The sequence below is a fragment of the Corvus kubaryi genome, unplaced genomic scaffold, assembly GCF_017639235.1.
Source record: "Corvus kubaryi isolate FWS band 111438036 unplaced genomic scaffold, C.kubaryi_AGA036_p1.0 71, whole genome shotgun sequence".
Lineage (NCBI taxonomy): Eukaryota > Metazoa > Chordata > Aves > Passeriformes > Corvidae > Corvus > Corvus kubaryi.
The window spans coordinates 18,372,420-18,390,025 of NW_024582059.1; the positions used below are offsets into that span (position 1 = coordinate 18,372,420).

At 39.8% G+C, this 17,606-nt stretch overlaps 1 protein-coding gene across 4 annotated transcripts in view; it reads right to left on the reverse strand.

Moving 5' to 3' along the window:
- The window catches only part of NR3C2 (nuclear receptor subfamily 3 group C member 2), a 189,146-nt gene that overhangs the window by 63,041 nt on the left and 108,499 nt on the right, over window positions 1–17,606 (reverse strand). For all 4 annotated transcript variants that reach the window (XM_042049975.1, XM_042049974.1, XM_042049976.1 and 1 more), the window contains one exon: window positions 17,165–17,304. In XM_042049975.1, the coding sequence (XP_041905909.1) occupies window positions 17,165–17,304 (140 nt within the window). The remainder of the gene's footprint in view (window positions 1–17,164; window positions 17,305–17,606) is intronic.

The following is a 17,606-nucleotide window of genomic DNA, read 5'->3' on the forward strand; positions in this document are numbered from 1 at the left end:
AAATGTATTTTATTTATCCACTGATGCACAATGCCCAGTTCATTTTATCCACTACATTTCTTATCTACTAACCTTCCTTTCCCCCTGTTCCTCACCTGAAAAGGCTGTTTATACAGTGACCAGGAAATCTAGAATCCAGTTCATTCTTATTATCTGGCAAGACTTACGTGATGAAAAGACCCTATACCAATTCTGTCATTAAGTATTTCTACAGCAAATTCCTACTGAGGATAAGTGACTGCCAAATTCAGAGTTTATCACACTGTGAAGATATCCTGTGAAGTATCAGAGGGACGTCATTGAAGTAGGAAGAAAGGAGGAGGAGTTGCCAGCACAAGTATGGACAGAAAAATAATACAAAGGGTGTAGTGAAATTGGAAGCAAAGACAGGGAACAAGCAGTAAAATCACAGTTGGAAAAAATGCTGCTGCATGTACCAAGGGAGAAATTCAAAATAAAGAGTTAACAAGGCACAGCAATGAAGCAAAATTTGGAAAGCATCACCGCTGAAAGAGACCTAGGAATATGAGGATAATCTGGATGCAAGAAGCAGTATGTCAGAGTAGAACCATCAGTGAGACCCCTGGCTCTTTCTGTAGAAGCATTACACAGTGGGGCAGGCTGGCACGGCAGTGCTCTCTTTATGCATTTCTTTTGCAGCCACACCTGGAACACTGTATGCAGTTCAGGCACTTCATTACTGGAAGATATAAACAAACTGGAGGAAGTCCAGAGAAGTGGAACGGAAATGATTAGAAGCCAGAGGGACTGATTTACCAAGAAAATTTTAAGTAGCCCTTTACCCTCCTGTAACTTCGGTGATAATTAGAGACGGGAAATGATAACAGCCTAGTTCAAGTCTCCAGTCACATGCCTTCAGCCCTTTCGCCCTGGGCACCTAAGCATGTGCCTAGTTTTAAGAATAAAGAGTACACAAATATTTCTGACCTGATGAAGAGAGTAAGATTAAGGAAGGTAAAAAAATTTAGGCTACATACCAGCAAAATCCTCCCAGGAATTAATTATGACTAAACGAGCTACCATAAAAGATGGAGATTGCGTAGCTTGAAATTTCACATTTTACTGCTGATAATGAAAAGGGTTATTCACATCTAAAGTTTATCTTCCGTAAAACAACTGGACTGTTCAATAAAAACAGTTTTACCCAAGTACACAAGTCTGCCACAAACATATATAGCACCAAGTTACCCTGTCAGGTAAAGGGACCCAACTAAGCAAACATTTTTACCCCTGACTGTGTAAGCCAGGTGGAATGGTTCTGCAAAATGACAAATTATATCCCAGCAGGAAAGTAACTGGATTAACCTAGCTCCTCACACTGACATTGCTGTGAAGTGATTGTTAGGAAGGCAGCATTTTATATAACTGTTGAGCTGGCAGCAGGGCTCTGCTGAAAGATACTTGAAAAGTCATGTAGAAGCTGCCAGAGCCTGATCCAGGGAACGGGTGATTACCATTCACACAGGTTTTGCTTGTGATCTGGAAAAACACTCCTCAAAAAAACCAAGCACCAAAAAACTAGCCAAAAACCAGCAAAGCCCAGCTGCAGGCAGCCTACAAACATGCCTGCTGGGATGCAGCTTGCTATATAATCCCCAAGCAACATTCCAGGCCAACATCCATGTCTGGGCACAGAGGATTCCCAAGCCCCTATACCAGTAGGTGAGGCCATCCAAAAATGTAATCCTAAAGGTAACCCTTGGGCTTAAAATCACTTCTTGATGCTCCAAATAAGCAAAATTCAGAGTTCTACTCAGGAGAAATACCCTGGACAGATTCTTAGTCTGTAAATAAGAGACAACATAGAAGTCTGCAGTGTTTACTGGAAAGTCAGCATTTGTTACTAAAACTGTGCTGGCTATGCATACCTGAATAGCATGCTAGCCTGGGCTTTTGTTTATGCAAGCAGTGCAAGCTTTATGCTACAGCTTCTGCAATATTTTTATAAATTCAACATTTTTCTGCTACCTACATTTAGGCTTACGGAATGAGGTAAGAACAGGCACGAAGTCAAAAGGCCTCAGCTTCAGTGCATTGATGCCTTGATTTTAACTTACGATTTTTTTTTTATGGACTTTCTGCAGCACAATTTTAAAGGTTTGGCAGAAGGTAAAATGACTGTGGTTGATCATTACTTTGACTACTTACAAAGTCATACCTATAAGCCTGAGAGTCCTACTCCAGGGACTCTTCCTTCCTTTCTCTGTATAGTGTATGTCAAAATGAATCTGCAAATTGGTTGAAATCTGTCAAAAACCGAATTATCATCAGTGAATATGGTAGGTCTACATATAGTTAAGGTTGCCTGACACTTCTCATTTTAAGACCTCATTTTCTATTGCTTATAACTTTACCACACATTAGCAGTTAGGGCTGAAATTTTCCATGCTGTATGTCAGCCTGAGGCTGAATTTTATTTTGTGAGAGTAAGAATGTATCAGCTAGAAGCACAGAGCTTAGTGCAAAGTAAGTTTGTGAATAAGGGTAGGGAGGAACATGTTGGTTTTCTCCAGTGTTACATTTTTCACAGACATACTTGAGAAGCTCAAGAGCCTTCACACTTTGAGACAGACCCTTTGAAGCATCACTGCTCTGATACCACAGATGTGCCTTTTGCCATCTCATACATTATCACTTAAAATTATAACGGATCACAGTATAAAATACTGAAAAGTTGCAGTTTGTACGTGATATGATTTGCAAAGGTTTTGGTGGAGGTTGGCTGCCAACCTCTCAAGCTCTCTTCTGCAAAGAGCGTGGACCAGGGCAGAGGGTCTGAGCTGAGCTTGTGCTCCAGCCATCTCTTCCATGTGCCAGGCAATGCTTTGGCACAGGGACTACGTGCAGAAAATCCCCATCACACTCTCAAGATGCAGCAAGGGAACAGCTTGGAGGAAAGAGGAATGAGGCACAGGTTGCAAAAGCAAAAGGAAGTAGAGAGTAAGGCAAAAAATAAATGTCTATTAATTCACTGAGTCTGACCTGTCACTCCCATAACTTGATTTTTCTGAGTCTTCAGCATTTTTAAAAGAGACTGCTTTCCAAGGAGGCAGACACCCTGCTGGCTGGGGTGCAGGCCTCCGTGTGAGACAACTGGAGCAGGTGCCCATGCTCCCAGTTCTACTTACAAGCTTTCACGGCTCCTGGGACTTAACTTGCTGAGTCTATCTCGGGGGTGAGCCCAAAAAGGCCTGATGTCACCCTCGGCTTCTCTCTATAAGCACAGGGAAAATAGCTAGTGCAGCTGTAAAAACTTACAGATGCAAAAATGTCCCTAAGAAAGAGGTTTGGCCCCCAGGTTACTTCTAACAGACACCTATGCAGCCTCACAGGGCTCTGTCGTGTGCTGCTGTAGCAGAGGGGTGCTGCACCAAAGGATGGATGTCCCACACACATCCTATTTCACCTCTCCCCCTTTGGCAAAAACATAACCTTAGAAAACGATATGACAACCCCTGGCTTGTAATTTACATTCTCTGCTTTTCTAAAACTTTGTAGGAAGAGAAAATGGGGCTTTAAGATCCAAACCACTGAGCAGAGGAGCATATCCCACACCCTACAGCCATGCAGTCCAGGCTGGGAGGCAGAGGCAAGCACACCCCATAGCCAAAGCGCGAAGACAAACGAGGGCTGTCTCTCCCAGGACACGTTCCCTGCTCAGCCTGTACAGGCACTGGGTAACTTCTGCCCACCTTGCTGTGGGTGCCACTGGCCAGCAAGGCCACCCACCACAAAAGGTGGCATGACATCCCATGTACATGAGGACTGCACAAACCACAACCAGCAGTAAAACTACAGACTTGAGAAAGAAAATTCAGAGTATCCCTGAGTGTGAATTTGTGACCCAGTATCCATCAGCACCTGCAAGCAAGGGAGTTTCTGTATCTTTCTTGAAACTTCTGGCAGTTTCTATATCTGCACACAAAAATTAAACTACAGTGCTTGGAAGGGACACCAGTTACTGAGCCATCATCAAAATGTCTGGCTTGGGGAGTTCCAGTGCCGCATCCACACGTTGCATTGGGGCTGCAAGAACACCCTCCTGACACAGGCTCCGCCAGAGCGAACAATGTTTTCCCACAAATATGATTACACTGACTTTAAGTAGGTAACTGGCTCAGTGGTTTTGATTGTTTCAATTGGGTAAGCACGTGACAGGGATTGATGTATAATTAAGATGAATTTTAAAGATAAGTGTTCATGCTGAAGTGGTGGAGCAGACACATTTGTCGCTGCCTGAGGACGAAAGAGTAGAAGTACAAGTGGGAAGAGCTCCTCTCTCCGCTCAGTCAGTGATTGCTGACCTCTGTTTTTCATTATTCCTAGGAAGTGGTCAGTTAACCCTCATCATTAAGCAATAAACCGTGACAGAGAGTGCTGATTAATGTGCTGCTCCCCAACAGGGTCAGGCACGAGGAGGAACCCACGGCGGGCTTCTGGCAGTTTTAAATGGCCATTAGGTATAGTTGTGCAAAATGGAATTAACCCAGCTAATCGAGCACTGAGAAGCCACGCTTCTGCTGAGGTCAAGAGTTCCCAGGAAACAAAAGATACAGTATGTTTACATACATGGAAAAATCTCCCCAAAAAACCCCAAATCCTGACAGGCTGATTAATAAAAATGAATACTTACAATAAATTTGATCAAACAGTGCGTAAACATAATACCTGCACTGTACATATTAACTAAGGGGAAGTCCAGGAGGAAAGGAAGAGGAAAGAAAAGCAACAGATTGACTTCAGCAGCCCACTAAAACATGCTCCAGGACAGCTGCTGCACTGCAGCAGGTAGCCCTGTTTAGACCCCTGCCCCAAAATCCTTCCTAACTGCCCTCCCCTGTAGACAGGTTTGCTATTCTACTCCTTCACAGGCTCAGCCACATGACCCCCATGTCCCTAGGGCCTGGTCTGTCACACATATTCCTCACATTCCCAAGTTTGCTGTTTGTAAACCTTTCTCCTGTGAGACCCAGAGAGCTGAGGAAGCACAGAGAGCAAATGGTAAAAGCACAGCAGAAGGACACAAGCTAAACATGCACATGCCAGCTCAGTCTGTGACAAAGACATGATGGGCCTAAGCACCAGGGCTTTTTTCTGAACAAGTATCTTCCTCTCACTTTAAATTTAATCTTCCTTTATTAGTCTTGGCACGTCCCCCTGTAAGGTGTGACCTCCATGTCTGGAACAGGAGAAATGTTTCTGCTGTGGCCTGCTCTGTGCCCCTTGCTGGATGCCAGAGGCCCTTCTCCCCTCTTTTCCTAAACCTTCATTTCTGATTTCAGCTGAAATCTTACATTTTTCCCACAAAGGAGTACAAATAATTTAATTCTAAGGATTTCCCTCACTTTTTCAATTGACAACCTTCATTCAAAGTGAAGCCTCCAAGAAATTCACAGGCATACTGATTTTAGGATTAAGGACTGCATAATCCCCATAGTGCACCTGCATATGGATTTTGGATTAGCCCCACTTGCATTATCTGGCAATACCTCAGATCCACCTTTCCCTGCGGAATCTAAGTGAGCACTTTGGGCTGTAGAAGCGCACACAGCATTTCCCACCTTATTCCTTGTGGGAAACAGGTGTTCTTGCATCATGAGCTTGTTATTGAAGGCTTCAAGGACACAAAGAATGGTGACAGTAATGAGGACTTTCTCATGTTCTTTGTGGAATGGTAATAGAAAATACAGCGAGTGTGAGAATGGCAATAGGAAGGGCTGAAATGAATTTCAGAAAGATGATACTGTCCTTCAGTTTTCTATTTTGGGAACATTTTCTAACTCAATGGAAAAAGGGATGCTCAAATAAGCAAATTCACCCAAATGCTGTTCAAAACCTCTCTGCTGCTCAACCCTCTTTTGTCTCATCACAGAGCTCTTTTAGCATGTACAATACATATGTTTTGCTTGTGCTTTTATGTCCTTCATTTTTCATAAACTTTCCACGAAGGATCTTTTATTATTAAACAGTCAGTGAAAGATCTCATCCTTGCCATATTTCCTCTTCCTACTTTGAAATGAATAATTAACATGGAATAATTGCTAGGTATTCTTTCTAAACTTCTTACATGGAAGTGGATTCCTTCATGAAATAGAAGGGAAGCAAGAAAAGATGCAGCTCAGTGTAAACCATTGTGTCCAAGTGCTTGCACTATTTTCCAGCACCATAGCTTATTTTATAAAACTGTATGCAATGTTGCTGTATTAAAATATAGTGTACTTGACAGACTGCCTGCTGCCCTACATTCAGCACAGAGTTACCTGCATGATGACAGTGCAGAAGTACAAAATACGAAATACCACTCGTAGTTCTCAGGGCTCTATAAACCACTTGAACAACTAGAATTCCACTGCCTGGCTGCATGCACCTTGCATATGAAGCCATTAACAACACCCTCCCCCCCAACAGAAGTGAGTGCACAACCTGATAGTTTCAGGAATATGGTGCTATCACTGTAGGAATATTCTCTTCCTGTTATCACTAAAAAGACTGCAAGTAAATGGCATAATTTTTTAAGTAGGTTAGTGTCTTTTCATTCTTTTTTTAGTTTTATGAATAGTTTAGTATGCCAGTGCACACAACCTAAGAAGTACTTATTATTACTTTTTCCCAATAGTCCATCATTATCATTCTGTTGTATCAGAGAAAATTAGTACCTATCACTTACATAATTTCAAGCAGTATTGTTAAGAGTGGAATTTGCATGCATGATATGGTGTATAGGCTAACACAAGTCCATTTGCTAAGTCCACGTGGTAAAATGGATGAATAAATAATTGAATGCTTAGCTCCAAATATATAATTATTCTTAGAAAAAAAATTAGAGCACGAGTCTGTGAAATACATATAATAATACTCATCTACAGCTAAATACCCAAGACAAAAAATGTCCTTTCAGAAATTGAATGATATAGTTAGATTCCTAAAATGCTTATAAGAAACTTGCATAAATGCCCAAGTTTTGAAAGTACAGAACTACTGCACTTCTTCCCCACAGGCATTAGCTTTAAATTAAAAAAGCTGTTCCAGCCTAATCAAGAAGAGGCTTATCAGAGAACTTGTGCAGAGCATGCAAAAGGTTTGTAAACCTCCAAACCGCAGTTTGGATTGCTCCTGTAAGAAAACCTTCCGGCTCGGTTTTCCAGCCCTGCTCCCACACACGGCATCGTTCAGTCTCTCCCTGGGAAAGCAACGTTGCCTTTTTTAATACCTCACCCTGCTCTGGAATCAGCCTGGCTGCTGTGATGGTGTGAGAACTGTTTGCCATGTGTCCCCTTCTGACACACAGGATCACATCAGTTAGTTGCTACCTGAGGGAGCAGGTTTTGCAACAGTGAGTTCCAAACGTCAGGTCCAGTCCTCGGTCCTGGAGAGCACCATAAGCTGATTTCCAGAGGAAGTAAAATAAACAGGCAGGGTACAAATGAGGGAAATATGCTCTAGTTCTTCTGCCTGGTAGCCTAAAATGAATGCAAATACACCATGAATGGGAAATGAGTAGGGAAAATGTCACTATTCTGGGTATGGTTTTCTGCAAGAATCAAGAAGAATTAAAGGCAAATGAAACGAGATGTAAAAATCTGATGTGAATGCCTTAATGCTGAAAGTAATGACACCTTTTCTGGAAAAAGGTGTGAAATTTTAAATTACAAGAATAAAAAAATATTCAAAATATTTATCAGAATAGTCAGCAACATGCAAATGGCAATGCCTTTTGTTGGCACCCTGCAAGAACAGTACCAAAAGTTTCAAAGAAGCACAATTTTCTTCAAAACCAGCATTACATTCTTTTTCTGTAATACGGACATCACACTGTGTTTTAAAATAATGTATCTGTCTTTCTTATTGCAGAAACTATTCCCATTTTGGCATTTTTCTCACCCTGTGACTTGTCAGCCTACGTTCTGAATCTCTAGAATAAATTTCTAAAGCATAACCTTTCCACATTTATTTTCTGAGGCATTTATTTAGCCCTTTTGAATTTCTGCAGACATTCTTTTCCAGGTGGGAGGCACTGAGTAGTTTCATTAAACAGAAAAACCTACTGCCTAAAGCAGTAATTCCATTGCAGTTTTTTGCCCTTATTACTGGTCAGCTGGCATTACCATTGAAGAAAATCTGTAGATGGACCTTTTTTAAAGTTATGATTTAATAAATCAGAAAAAAAAACCTTTTAGGAAGACTAGAAGGATGCAAGTGTCACTTTGGTCCTTAAGAAGAGCAAGAATACTTTTTTTTCTTTTTTGATGGAGAGGATGGTCAAACAGGTTGCCCTGAGGAGCTCCCACTAATGGAAGCATCAGCATGTACTAGAAAAGCTGCATTACAGCCTTCCCAAATTCATTTCAGTCAAATGGTTTAGGCACCTATTGAGCTCCAAGCAGCTTTCCTAGGAAGCACCACCATCATTCCATGTTTCCTGCACATGACCACATCCTAGGAACCTTGCTCTGGCTGCTGAGGCTGAACAGATAAGCAATCTTAGACTTCCCAACACCTCAAAACCTGAATTCTGATCTAACTCTCCATGTCTCTCACTACATCATGTCTTACTTCTACACCCTGGGTTCTGCCTTGCCAGACCTCTAGCTTATCCTGGGGACAACATGGATGCTGATTTAGGATGAATAAGGACCAAAGTCAAAAGGACTCTTGTGCTTGGAGTCCACGTTCCCATGCTACTGAGAACGAAGTGAACAAAGGATTACAGAGATTTAAAGAAGAGCGAGGAAGGGAGCGAGGAAGGGAGCGAGGAAAGTCAGTGCATGAGACAGGTGCCCTGGAAAACTGACATCTCCTATGCCATGGACTTACTTTATAATATTAAGCAAGAAAAAACACTAATTATCCTCTCCATTTCCTGAATATCCAACTTGTGATCCAGCGTCTGATTTGCAGTGGTTTAAGTGACCATAGCTGTAAGTAAAATCAATGGGAACTGCACTTTGGACATACTAAGTGCTATAAGATGCCAAATACTTCTGCCCCTGAGGTCCTAAATATCATAAATCATGAACCCCAAATCAGTGGGTATGTCTGAGCTTAATCTGTGCTTTATCTCCTCAACTGTAAACCAGGGGTAATAACCACTCATCTCATAAATTAAACAATGCTTGTGAAGCACTTAGATATTAGTGAAAGCACCACAAAAAAAAGCTTTGTAAGAAATGAGTAATTATGTATTCTGAGCAAGGGATGAATAGTAATCAGCAGTGAAGGCACAGGACCATACATGGAGCAATGAGAAGAATATAAGATATTGAATAGCAGCTCATTAATTGAACACTATCCAATCTGTTCAATGAACAAGGCAGAGGTGTAATGGAAAAAGCTGTATGGGATTGTGTAATTAAGGCTGAATTAGGAATCATTACATGCAGTGCAGATGAACAAAGACGACACAGGCCACTAACGTTCATTACTTTCATACTTAGTTATGATCTTGGAAACTTGGTATTTTTTTTTTATTCCTCCCCAACATATTTCAAAAATAGCAAACTTAAAGAAAACCAAGCAGCTCAAACCTCCTGAAATCCACCATTGCACCTAATGTAAGAAGCCACACAGAGGAGCAGAAAGAGGTGGGAGAAGACACACTAACTCCAAACTGCTTGTTCCTGCTTGCTCTTAGCATGGACGAGGTACATGCAGAAGCCAAATATAAGCCACCCTTGAAAGAGGTGGGAACGGACTGACTAACTCATGTTCCCTTTTTTAGGGCCCTGGATTTGGCAACCCAACAGTGAGAAATGGCACCAAATAATTTTGTAGGTTAAAAATATGTAATACATTTTTATCTAACACAAATTTCTCTCCTTAAACAATAAGGCTCTGTGGGTTTCAGTGCTGACCATGGGCCATTATTGTTTCTAAAAAACCTGACAAAACTGCCTCTGTCGAAGTCTAGACTTCAAACCTAACAGAGACACTCCCAAACGTCAACAACCTAAAACTGTGTTCCAAAAAAAGGATGAAATTCTGGCTTCATTTAAGGCAATGGGAGATTTGCCATTACCTTTCCCACTCTATTTATATCTGAGATGCTAGCAGATGCCTTGTTCCCTCTGTCTACAACACACTGATCTGTATGCACATTTTCTCTTTTTTTTTTGTCTGAAGACTGTTTTCCCATCCCCTTATTTAAAATTGGATTAGGAGGTACAAAGAGATGCTTTGTTTCTAGCCTTATATATTTATTTTCCAGTTTTATCTGTTAAGAATTTCTTTCAGCCACAACACTGCAAAATTCCTTCTCTCTAACACTGAGGTGCTGAAGGCACCTTGCAGGATTATCCCCTTTTGGCTCTTAACTACTTATCCTGAGATTTGAAGAGCCTTTTCAGGCTTGAAAAATTTTCAGGAACTTGAGGGTTGTAGAAAGGAAGTGCTATTTGCTCCTAAAAGTGAAAATTACAACACTACTTCTAGAGGCTGCTGAGGTAGGCAGATAACAGCATTTTATAAAGGAATATCTCTTAAGAAGCACTACCATAGCTGTAAGGAGCTAAAGCATCTGATTAAGAATGTTTTATGATATTTGATAAGCTTTATGCTGTTTGATAAAGATCTTGTCCATATATTTCTGCCCAACTGCAAATTCCAATTTAAATGTCCGTTCATGCTTTAGTTATCCATTTAGTTGTATCATATCAGGCATTACAAAACAAAACCCCATCAGCAAAGACCTGATGGGGCCTGTGGGGTACCTGCAGAGGCTTAGCTGGATAGGATGGAGGTATTTCCAAAGGACTTCACTCTCCTGAGCTTTTTTCTGAACTCAAAATGAGAAAATTCATTGCAGGAGACAGACATTCATCTGCTAGTACAAATACAAAGCAATTCTGCCTTATGCAAGATCTTAACACTTTACATCAATTTTTAAAAACTGAAGTTCTGTATTCCTGTGAAGATCTAGTCATTCACCATCATTACAAATGGAATATTCTAAAAATGTATTAGTTAGTCCACCCTCTCTATTACTCACACTTCCTCCATTTTCAGAGTCAGTTGAAGTCTCCAGCCTCACCAGGATACAGCATTAACCAAAAGAGACCTCTTTGGCTTACCCTTTACTATCACAGAGAACCAAATTATATTATACGTCAGCTACTTCTCCTATGAGCAATTTCAAAGCAGGCACTTAAATCCTTCTTACTCTTTTCAGGAAAGTGCCCCTATAAAAGTCCCTCTTTTTGGTGGTTTACAGCATTCTCAAAATAGCAAACTAACTAATGGGATTTTTACCCATTTGCTCTTATTTCAGTACAGTTCTTAGTTCAAAATAAATTCTCCTCCCTCTCGGTTGTCTATTCCTCAACTGTGAAATATTTATAGACAGCAATCATGTCCCAACTCAGACTCTTTTTGGGCAGGCTAAAAAAAGCTAAAAGCATTCAGTCACCTGACATAAGATAAATTTTTATTCCCCAGATCGTTTCAAAAGCTCTCCTCATGTGTTTACTTGACTCTGAATCAAGCTGTCTTTAACATGCTGGTGACCAGAAGTATACTCAACACCCCACATAAGCATTCCCAGCATCACTTATACCATGACACTGTGAATACTTCCCTGATGGCTTGAAATACTTGGTACATCTGAATTTTACACATCCATTTTGTGCAACTACACTACACAAGTGGCTCAGCCAACTTGGAACTACTTCCTAGGAGATGAATTTCCCAGGAAGCACCCTGTCTGTCTACCTTTCCTATAGAAAAAGAGATCCATTCCTTTTTAAAGAAAAGGCAGTTGACATATTCAAGAAAACACTAAACTAATGGTTGCAGCATTGGAACATTTGTTAGCCAAATATTTGTGGCTACTTTAAATCAGCATGCACTCACAGGGCCATCCCACCTCTAGGAAGACTCTGACCTGCTGGGATGTTACCCTGTGAGGTGTTAAAAAAGAAAACAACAACAACAAATTATTGCAACTGAGTTCCCTGTCACATCATATGAATGCCAGAATTTCCCCTCTCTTAACAGGATGTAGAAGGTAAGCATGTAAAAGTCTGTATGGTGCTTGAATATGTGGCAACAGAAGGCTTCTGCCTGAGATAAACCAATCTTACCACTGCATCCATGTTCCATTTACTGGGTATTTGAGCTTGTGCAGGCTGGCTATCACCTACTGAATATATTATTTTATGGATGAAGCAGTCTAGAAATTAATATTCATAAAACAAAGAACAAAAGACAAATGACAGAGTGCAGGAAAAGAATAGTTGCATGCAGCCCTGTGCGCATGTTTTTCAAGGCTAGACAGCTGCCCATATTTAAATTCTCATCCTCATACTCATCTATCCCTCTACAGCAATACCAGCTCACACAGTAAATAAGTTGCCCTCAAAAAAACCACATATGTTGGAAGTCTTGGGGGAGGGAAGAAATTATTAATGCTTTTGGAAAGGAATGAATGCAGATTTTCAGCTTCCTTGATATAAAATATTTTTTCATATCTTTTTCACAGCTATTAACCAACTTATGTTCTTTGTGGCACTGCAGCTGCTAAACCCACTCAGTCTGTGCTTGTTTTCAAAGCAAGGCACTCCATCACCTTGGTGGTTCCCAAATCTCCCCCCTCCTATCTGAAATGCTACCACACTGTGCTTGGTCACCTGGTGTTCTACTTCACATTCACCTGAATGCATCCAGCATTTTTTATTGAACATTGGGCAGTGTTTTCCATGCAGGCCACGTATTCCAAAGAGCCACAAGGAAAGATTTTCCTCGCATTTCACCTCTCCCCAGCTTTAAAATATTCAGTTGCAATGTATCTTCTATCCTTTATTCTTTCCTTTTTTTATCTTATGTCTCCACTCTCGCTGGTTGGTTTTTGGTTTTTTTTCTCCTTTTTGGGGTCCCATTGCAAATTTTTTTAGCACCTTCCTCCTACCAGTCTCCTTAACTCCGAGCCCTTAGTAACTAAAACCAGCCTGGGGAAGGAATGAAGGCTTCATTTCACAGAGCAATACTGCCTGCCAGAGCTAAACCCAGGAAAAGTCCTTTTCATATATCTATGAAAGCATGGAAGGCTGGCAGCAGCTTCAAACCTATAACAATTATTTAAATTTTATTTTACACCTATTAACCATAGCATATCAAGTAAGAGTAGCAGCTGCTACATGAATTTGACCAGCTCACTTGCCCTCAGCAGATCACCCATCTGCTTGCTCTTCACCTAATATTTCTGTTTGATAGGTTGTAAAACAGATTCCTGCAACAGGTCAGGAACAGAGTCAACTTCAAATCCCACATAAAAATTTCTATGAAAACATATGGACATCTATACTGAGTGATGTCAAATTTAGAGAGGCCACGGACCTTACGAAAGTGGATAAAAGGAAAATTGCAGCCTGTTATGGAAAAACACTGACTCCATTACAGTGAATGAACAGAAGAGTGGAGAGTGAAGAACTGTATGTATAATTAATTACAGTAATACAGACCTACAAAATTCATGGGTGCACACACTGCAAAATGGTGTGCAAAACGGCTGTTATGTATCAATTCCAGTTTCATACAGCATAAAAAATATGTTTTTTTAAATGATCAATAAGGTGAACTCCCCTGTTCACAGTAGCATTCTATAAAGTCATGCTAATTAAGCAAACTATTCAAGAGTTATGTATGTTATCATTTCTCTTACCTTGATAACTTTTCCACTTCAACTGAAACAAACAAACAAAAAAAAACAAACAAACAAAAAAAAAAAAACCCAAAAAAAAACAACCAAGGGAGGCACACACAGAGGTTTTAGTTTATCTTCTACCAGGGCTTATAAAGCCTTGGGAAGTTCTTTCACTTACAGTGCATAGAAGAGTACCTGTTTCTGAAAAAACAGGTAGGATTTCTTTGTTCCTACGCTGCTCACTGAGGGGGCACAGCAGGTTTGCTACATCCGGGAAGCATCAGATCAGACTCAAAATTTTCCTTCAGCCAAATTACCCCTCCACTCTAAATTGGCAAAAGTTCAGGTGAGGAAATAAAGCCCTGCAACCCTAGAAACTACTGTTGTTGTGCCTGTGTTTCTACCTCAGAGGTGAAGAGAAATCTATTTTTTTGACTTAAAATTGAAGAACTAGCTTTAAGGTGAACCTCCTGGAACAGAGATCAACAACAGAATCTGATGTTAACTGAATTATCCCACCTTTGTATTTTTAAAAAAGAACAAGCTTCCCTATAACCGATACAATATAATTTTTTAATGCTCCCATTTTAAGTAGCCAAAAATCTCCAAGCGAATATGCAAAATAACTGGAAGAAAATGGTCATTTTTGCCGTAGTCTTTAGCACCATATGGAGACGAAAAAATGCCTTCCTTTTTCCTTCGTTCCAAGCCAAAGGAAGAATAAAAGATTAGCAACTTAAGAAACAACATAAATTTTGATTTAGGAGAGATTACTTCATACTTGTCTGGAACTTGAACAAATGAAGACTGAAAATGCAAAGCATAGGCAAGAACAGCTGTGATTTCTGACTTCAAGCCTGTTACTCTCCTCAGAGAAAGCTACTTCAGTGGAAAAAGAGAAGACAAGCCTGGCCAGGTGCTTTAGGTTCCCTCACAGTACAGTGTATTTTCAGCATATGACTCTATTTTGATCATAAATTCAAGTTCAAATGAAACTTTATGATTAGCCATATCTGTAATTGAGGAAAAAACCCATACAATAAAATTAACCTCTGTAAAAATGTATTCTAAATGTATATACCTTAACTTTTGCTGTGATGCCATTAAGCAACACTTTCACAGTCTAAGGAGTTTTAGTGTTTGCAAGGCAGATCAAATTTACGTTAATGACAAAATCACGTTTCTTCATGCCAGCCTCCTGTTCATCAATTTAGTCAGCAAAACATCCATGCCTACCTGATAATAAAACTAGTACTTGGATAATTTACAGCCTTGGATTTAATGCCATCTGAAATTACTCTTGAAATTTCACCAATAAACCCATTTTTTTTTGGTCTACAGCTCTCCTCATAAATGCATTAGATATTTCCTGCAAGTTCCAAGACACGATTAACTGGGAATACAATTACCAGATTTATAATTTGAAATGCAAACTTTAGTCTCTTTGTTCTTCTCAGTTTCTTGGTTTTAAGTTCCAATACAGCTGTTATTTTCTGTTATAATCCCTCTGGTTTTGTAGTATTTCAGAGGAGCACAAAGGAATTGGCACTCAAAGGCTGTTCAAGGTGTGCTGACAACGTTAGCAATTCCAGCCAAGACCCAAAGAGCCGGGTGGTGTGCAGAGTTCCCTCTCTCCAAATCCCTCTTTTCTCTGTTTCCATGCTTTTTGACCCAATTTGTCTCCCCACTTCATAGACTGATAGAATGGCTGAGTTGGAGTTGACCTTTAAAGGTTCTTGAAAAGAGCAGGGACATCGTCCACTGAGGAATATTTAATGGATCATGACAGAAATGTGTGTGTCCACAAGCCACAAATATTTAATTGTTTCAATTATTTCAAACAGGAAACCTCAGAAGAGGGTGTTTTATTGGTTCATTTTCCCAACTGAAAAATTTATGATGACTACAAGAAACCTCTTATTACAAAACTACCTACACAAACTGATTTATAAGGATAGTGCCAGGATGTTTGAAAGCCAATATGTGTATTAGGTTTTGCTATGTCCTTTTGGGGCTAGTACTCTACGATATATAAAAGAAAGTGCAAGCCAAGACAAAATCTCAGTGTTTGCCTAACAACAATGCTACTGGTAACATCAAGAGCTCAGTCATGTGCATACCAAGAAGTCTAGACAGTGCTCACATACCACTGGTAGGTACATGTATGTTCCTATAATGACTCTAAAAAATGTATTTTAAGCTAATTTAAAACACATCACATTTTTAGGGATGACAGGGCAGCTTTCTCTTTCATTTTTTGCTTTTTTTTTTGCTTAACTTGCAAACTTTCAGTAATTACTGATCAGTTTTAATTACATTTTAAAATGTATTTCTATGCCTGATCAGAGTGTAATCTTTTCCTAATGGCTTCTGAGGCTTGAAAACACAGTCTTGCTACTCTGTTAACTCCTAAAGGGACTCCTTAGTAATTTTTCATAAATTCCTGTACAGCTGGATGGGAACATCCATCCTATTATGTTGCAAAAGAAAGAGACGCAAATGTAGACAAATAGTACCTTGAAATTACAGTTGATTCAAGACTGGAAAGGAAGCTTTCCTGGGAAGCAGGAAAGGAGGAAGGAAGACTACAAAAGGTGCTGTCACTTCACACAGTATGTGCAGGTATATGGAAAGCCTCACCACCACCACCACCCAACCAAAAAATATCTCCTCCTGATTCAGGCGGAAGCTCAGATATGGATGTCTGAAGAGCCATCCATGATGTGGTGTGGAAGCACATGGAGGAAATCACTCAACCAAAAAAAGGAAGGTTTTCTCGTTCACGTCCCACATAAAGCAACTGAATTCTCAAGAAGAAGTTGGGGTATGAGGACATCAAGGCCAGCTACTGCACAACTGCAAGAGCAAATGTTTTCAGCAAGGGGAAACCTTTTCCATGTCCTTATAACTTTGGGAAGTTAATTTCAATTCGATTGACACTTTTGATGATAGATAGATAAATAGATTGATAGATATTACACGAAGTCTTGACTTCAATGACGCACAAGCCCTCCAAGTCTATTTAACAGAGAGCTAAATCCTTATTGCCATCAGAAGTAGATTTAATGATCACAGAAGAAATTAATCACATCTCACACTGCCTCACTCTTGTCAGTGCACAAGCTGGACACCATATTAAGAGCCTATTTTTTTTTCCTTCTAGGTTTTTTTTCATGAAGATAAATCAGTAAGTAGCTATTCTCCTACTTCATCTGTGGTTGTATGAACATTTATTCATCAGCAAAGACTTCCAAAAACCTATATGGTATTTATGCCCTTTGCATGTCATGAACTCTTATTATCAGATATTAAAAACCTTTTTGCCACTTGAAGTTGCTTACAAAGTCTGTAAAGGTCACTCAACATCTTTTTTTCATATTAACAACACCGAATTTTACCAACAGCCAAAACCACATAGGAAACGTTATATGTGTGTACATATATTTCTTACAAAAACGAAGAATAGATTTTGTCTTTTGTGTCGATATTTTTTGTTTTCTATTCTCTTACCTTCTACTGCTCTCTTGAAGAAAACTTTACAGCTGCCACATGTAACCACCCCATAATGACATCCAGATGCCTCATCTCCACACACCAAACACACTTTGGAAGGCCTTGAAGATCCAGTTGATACACTTCTCAATGAAGAGCTGGAGTGAAAACATTAAACAAAACAAAACAGCTATGAATATTTCAAATCACACCAGCCATAATACAAATTTCAATTAAGAATTTATAACAGGTATATTGCTCAAGGCACCTAACAATTAGGAAACCACAACTCTTTCTAGCAGTGCCTGGCTGAATACATGAATTGCTTTAATTAGTAAGTGCAATATTTTTATTGTCTGTTTTAAAACACCCATAATATATCAATGTTAATGTGAGAAGTTACCACAAGGGCAGTGGAATTTATCGGTAGCAGATGATTAAAACTGAAAATAAAAACCAA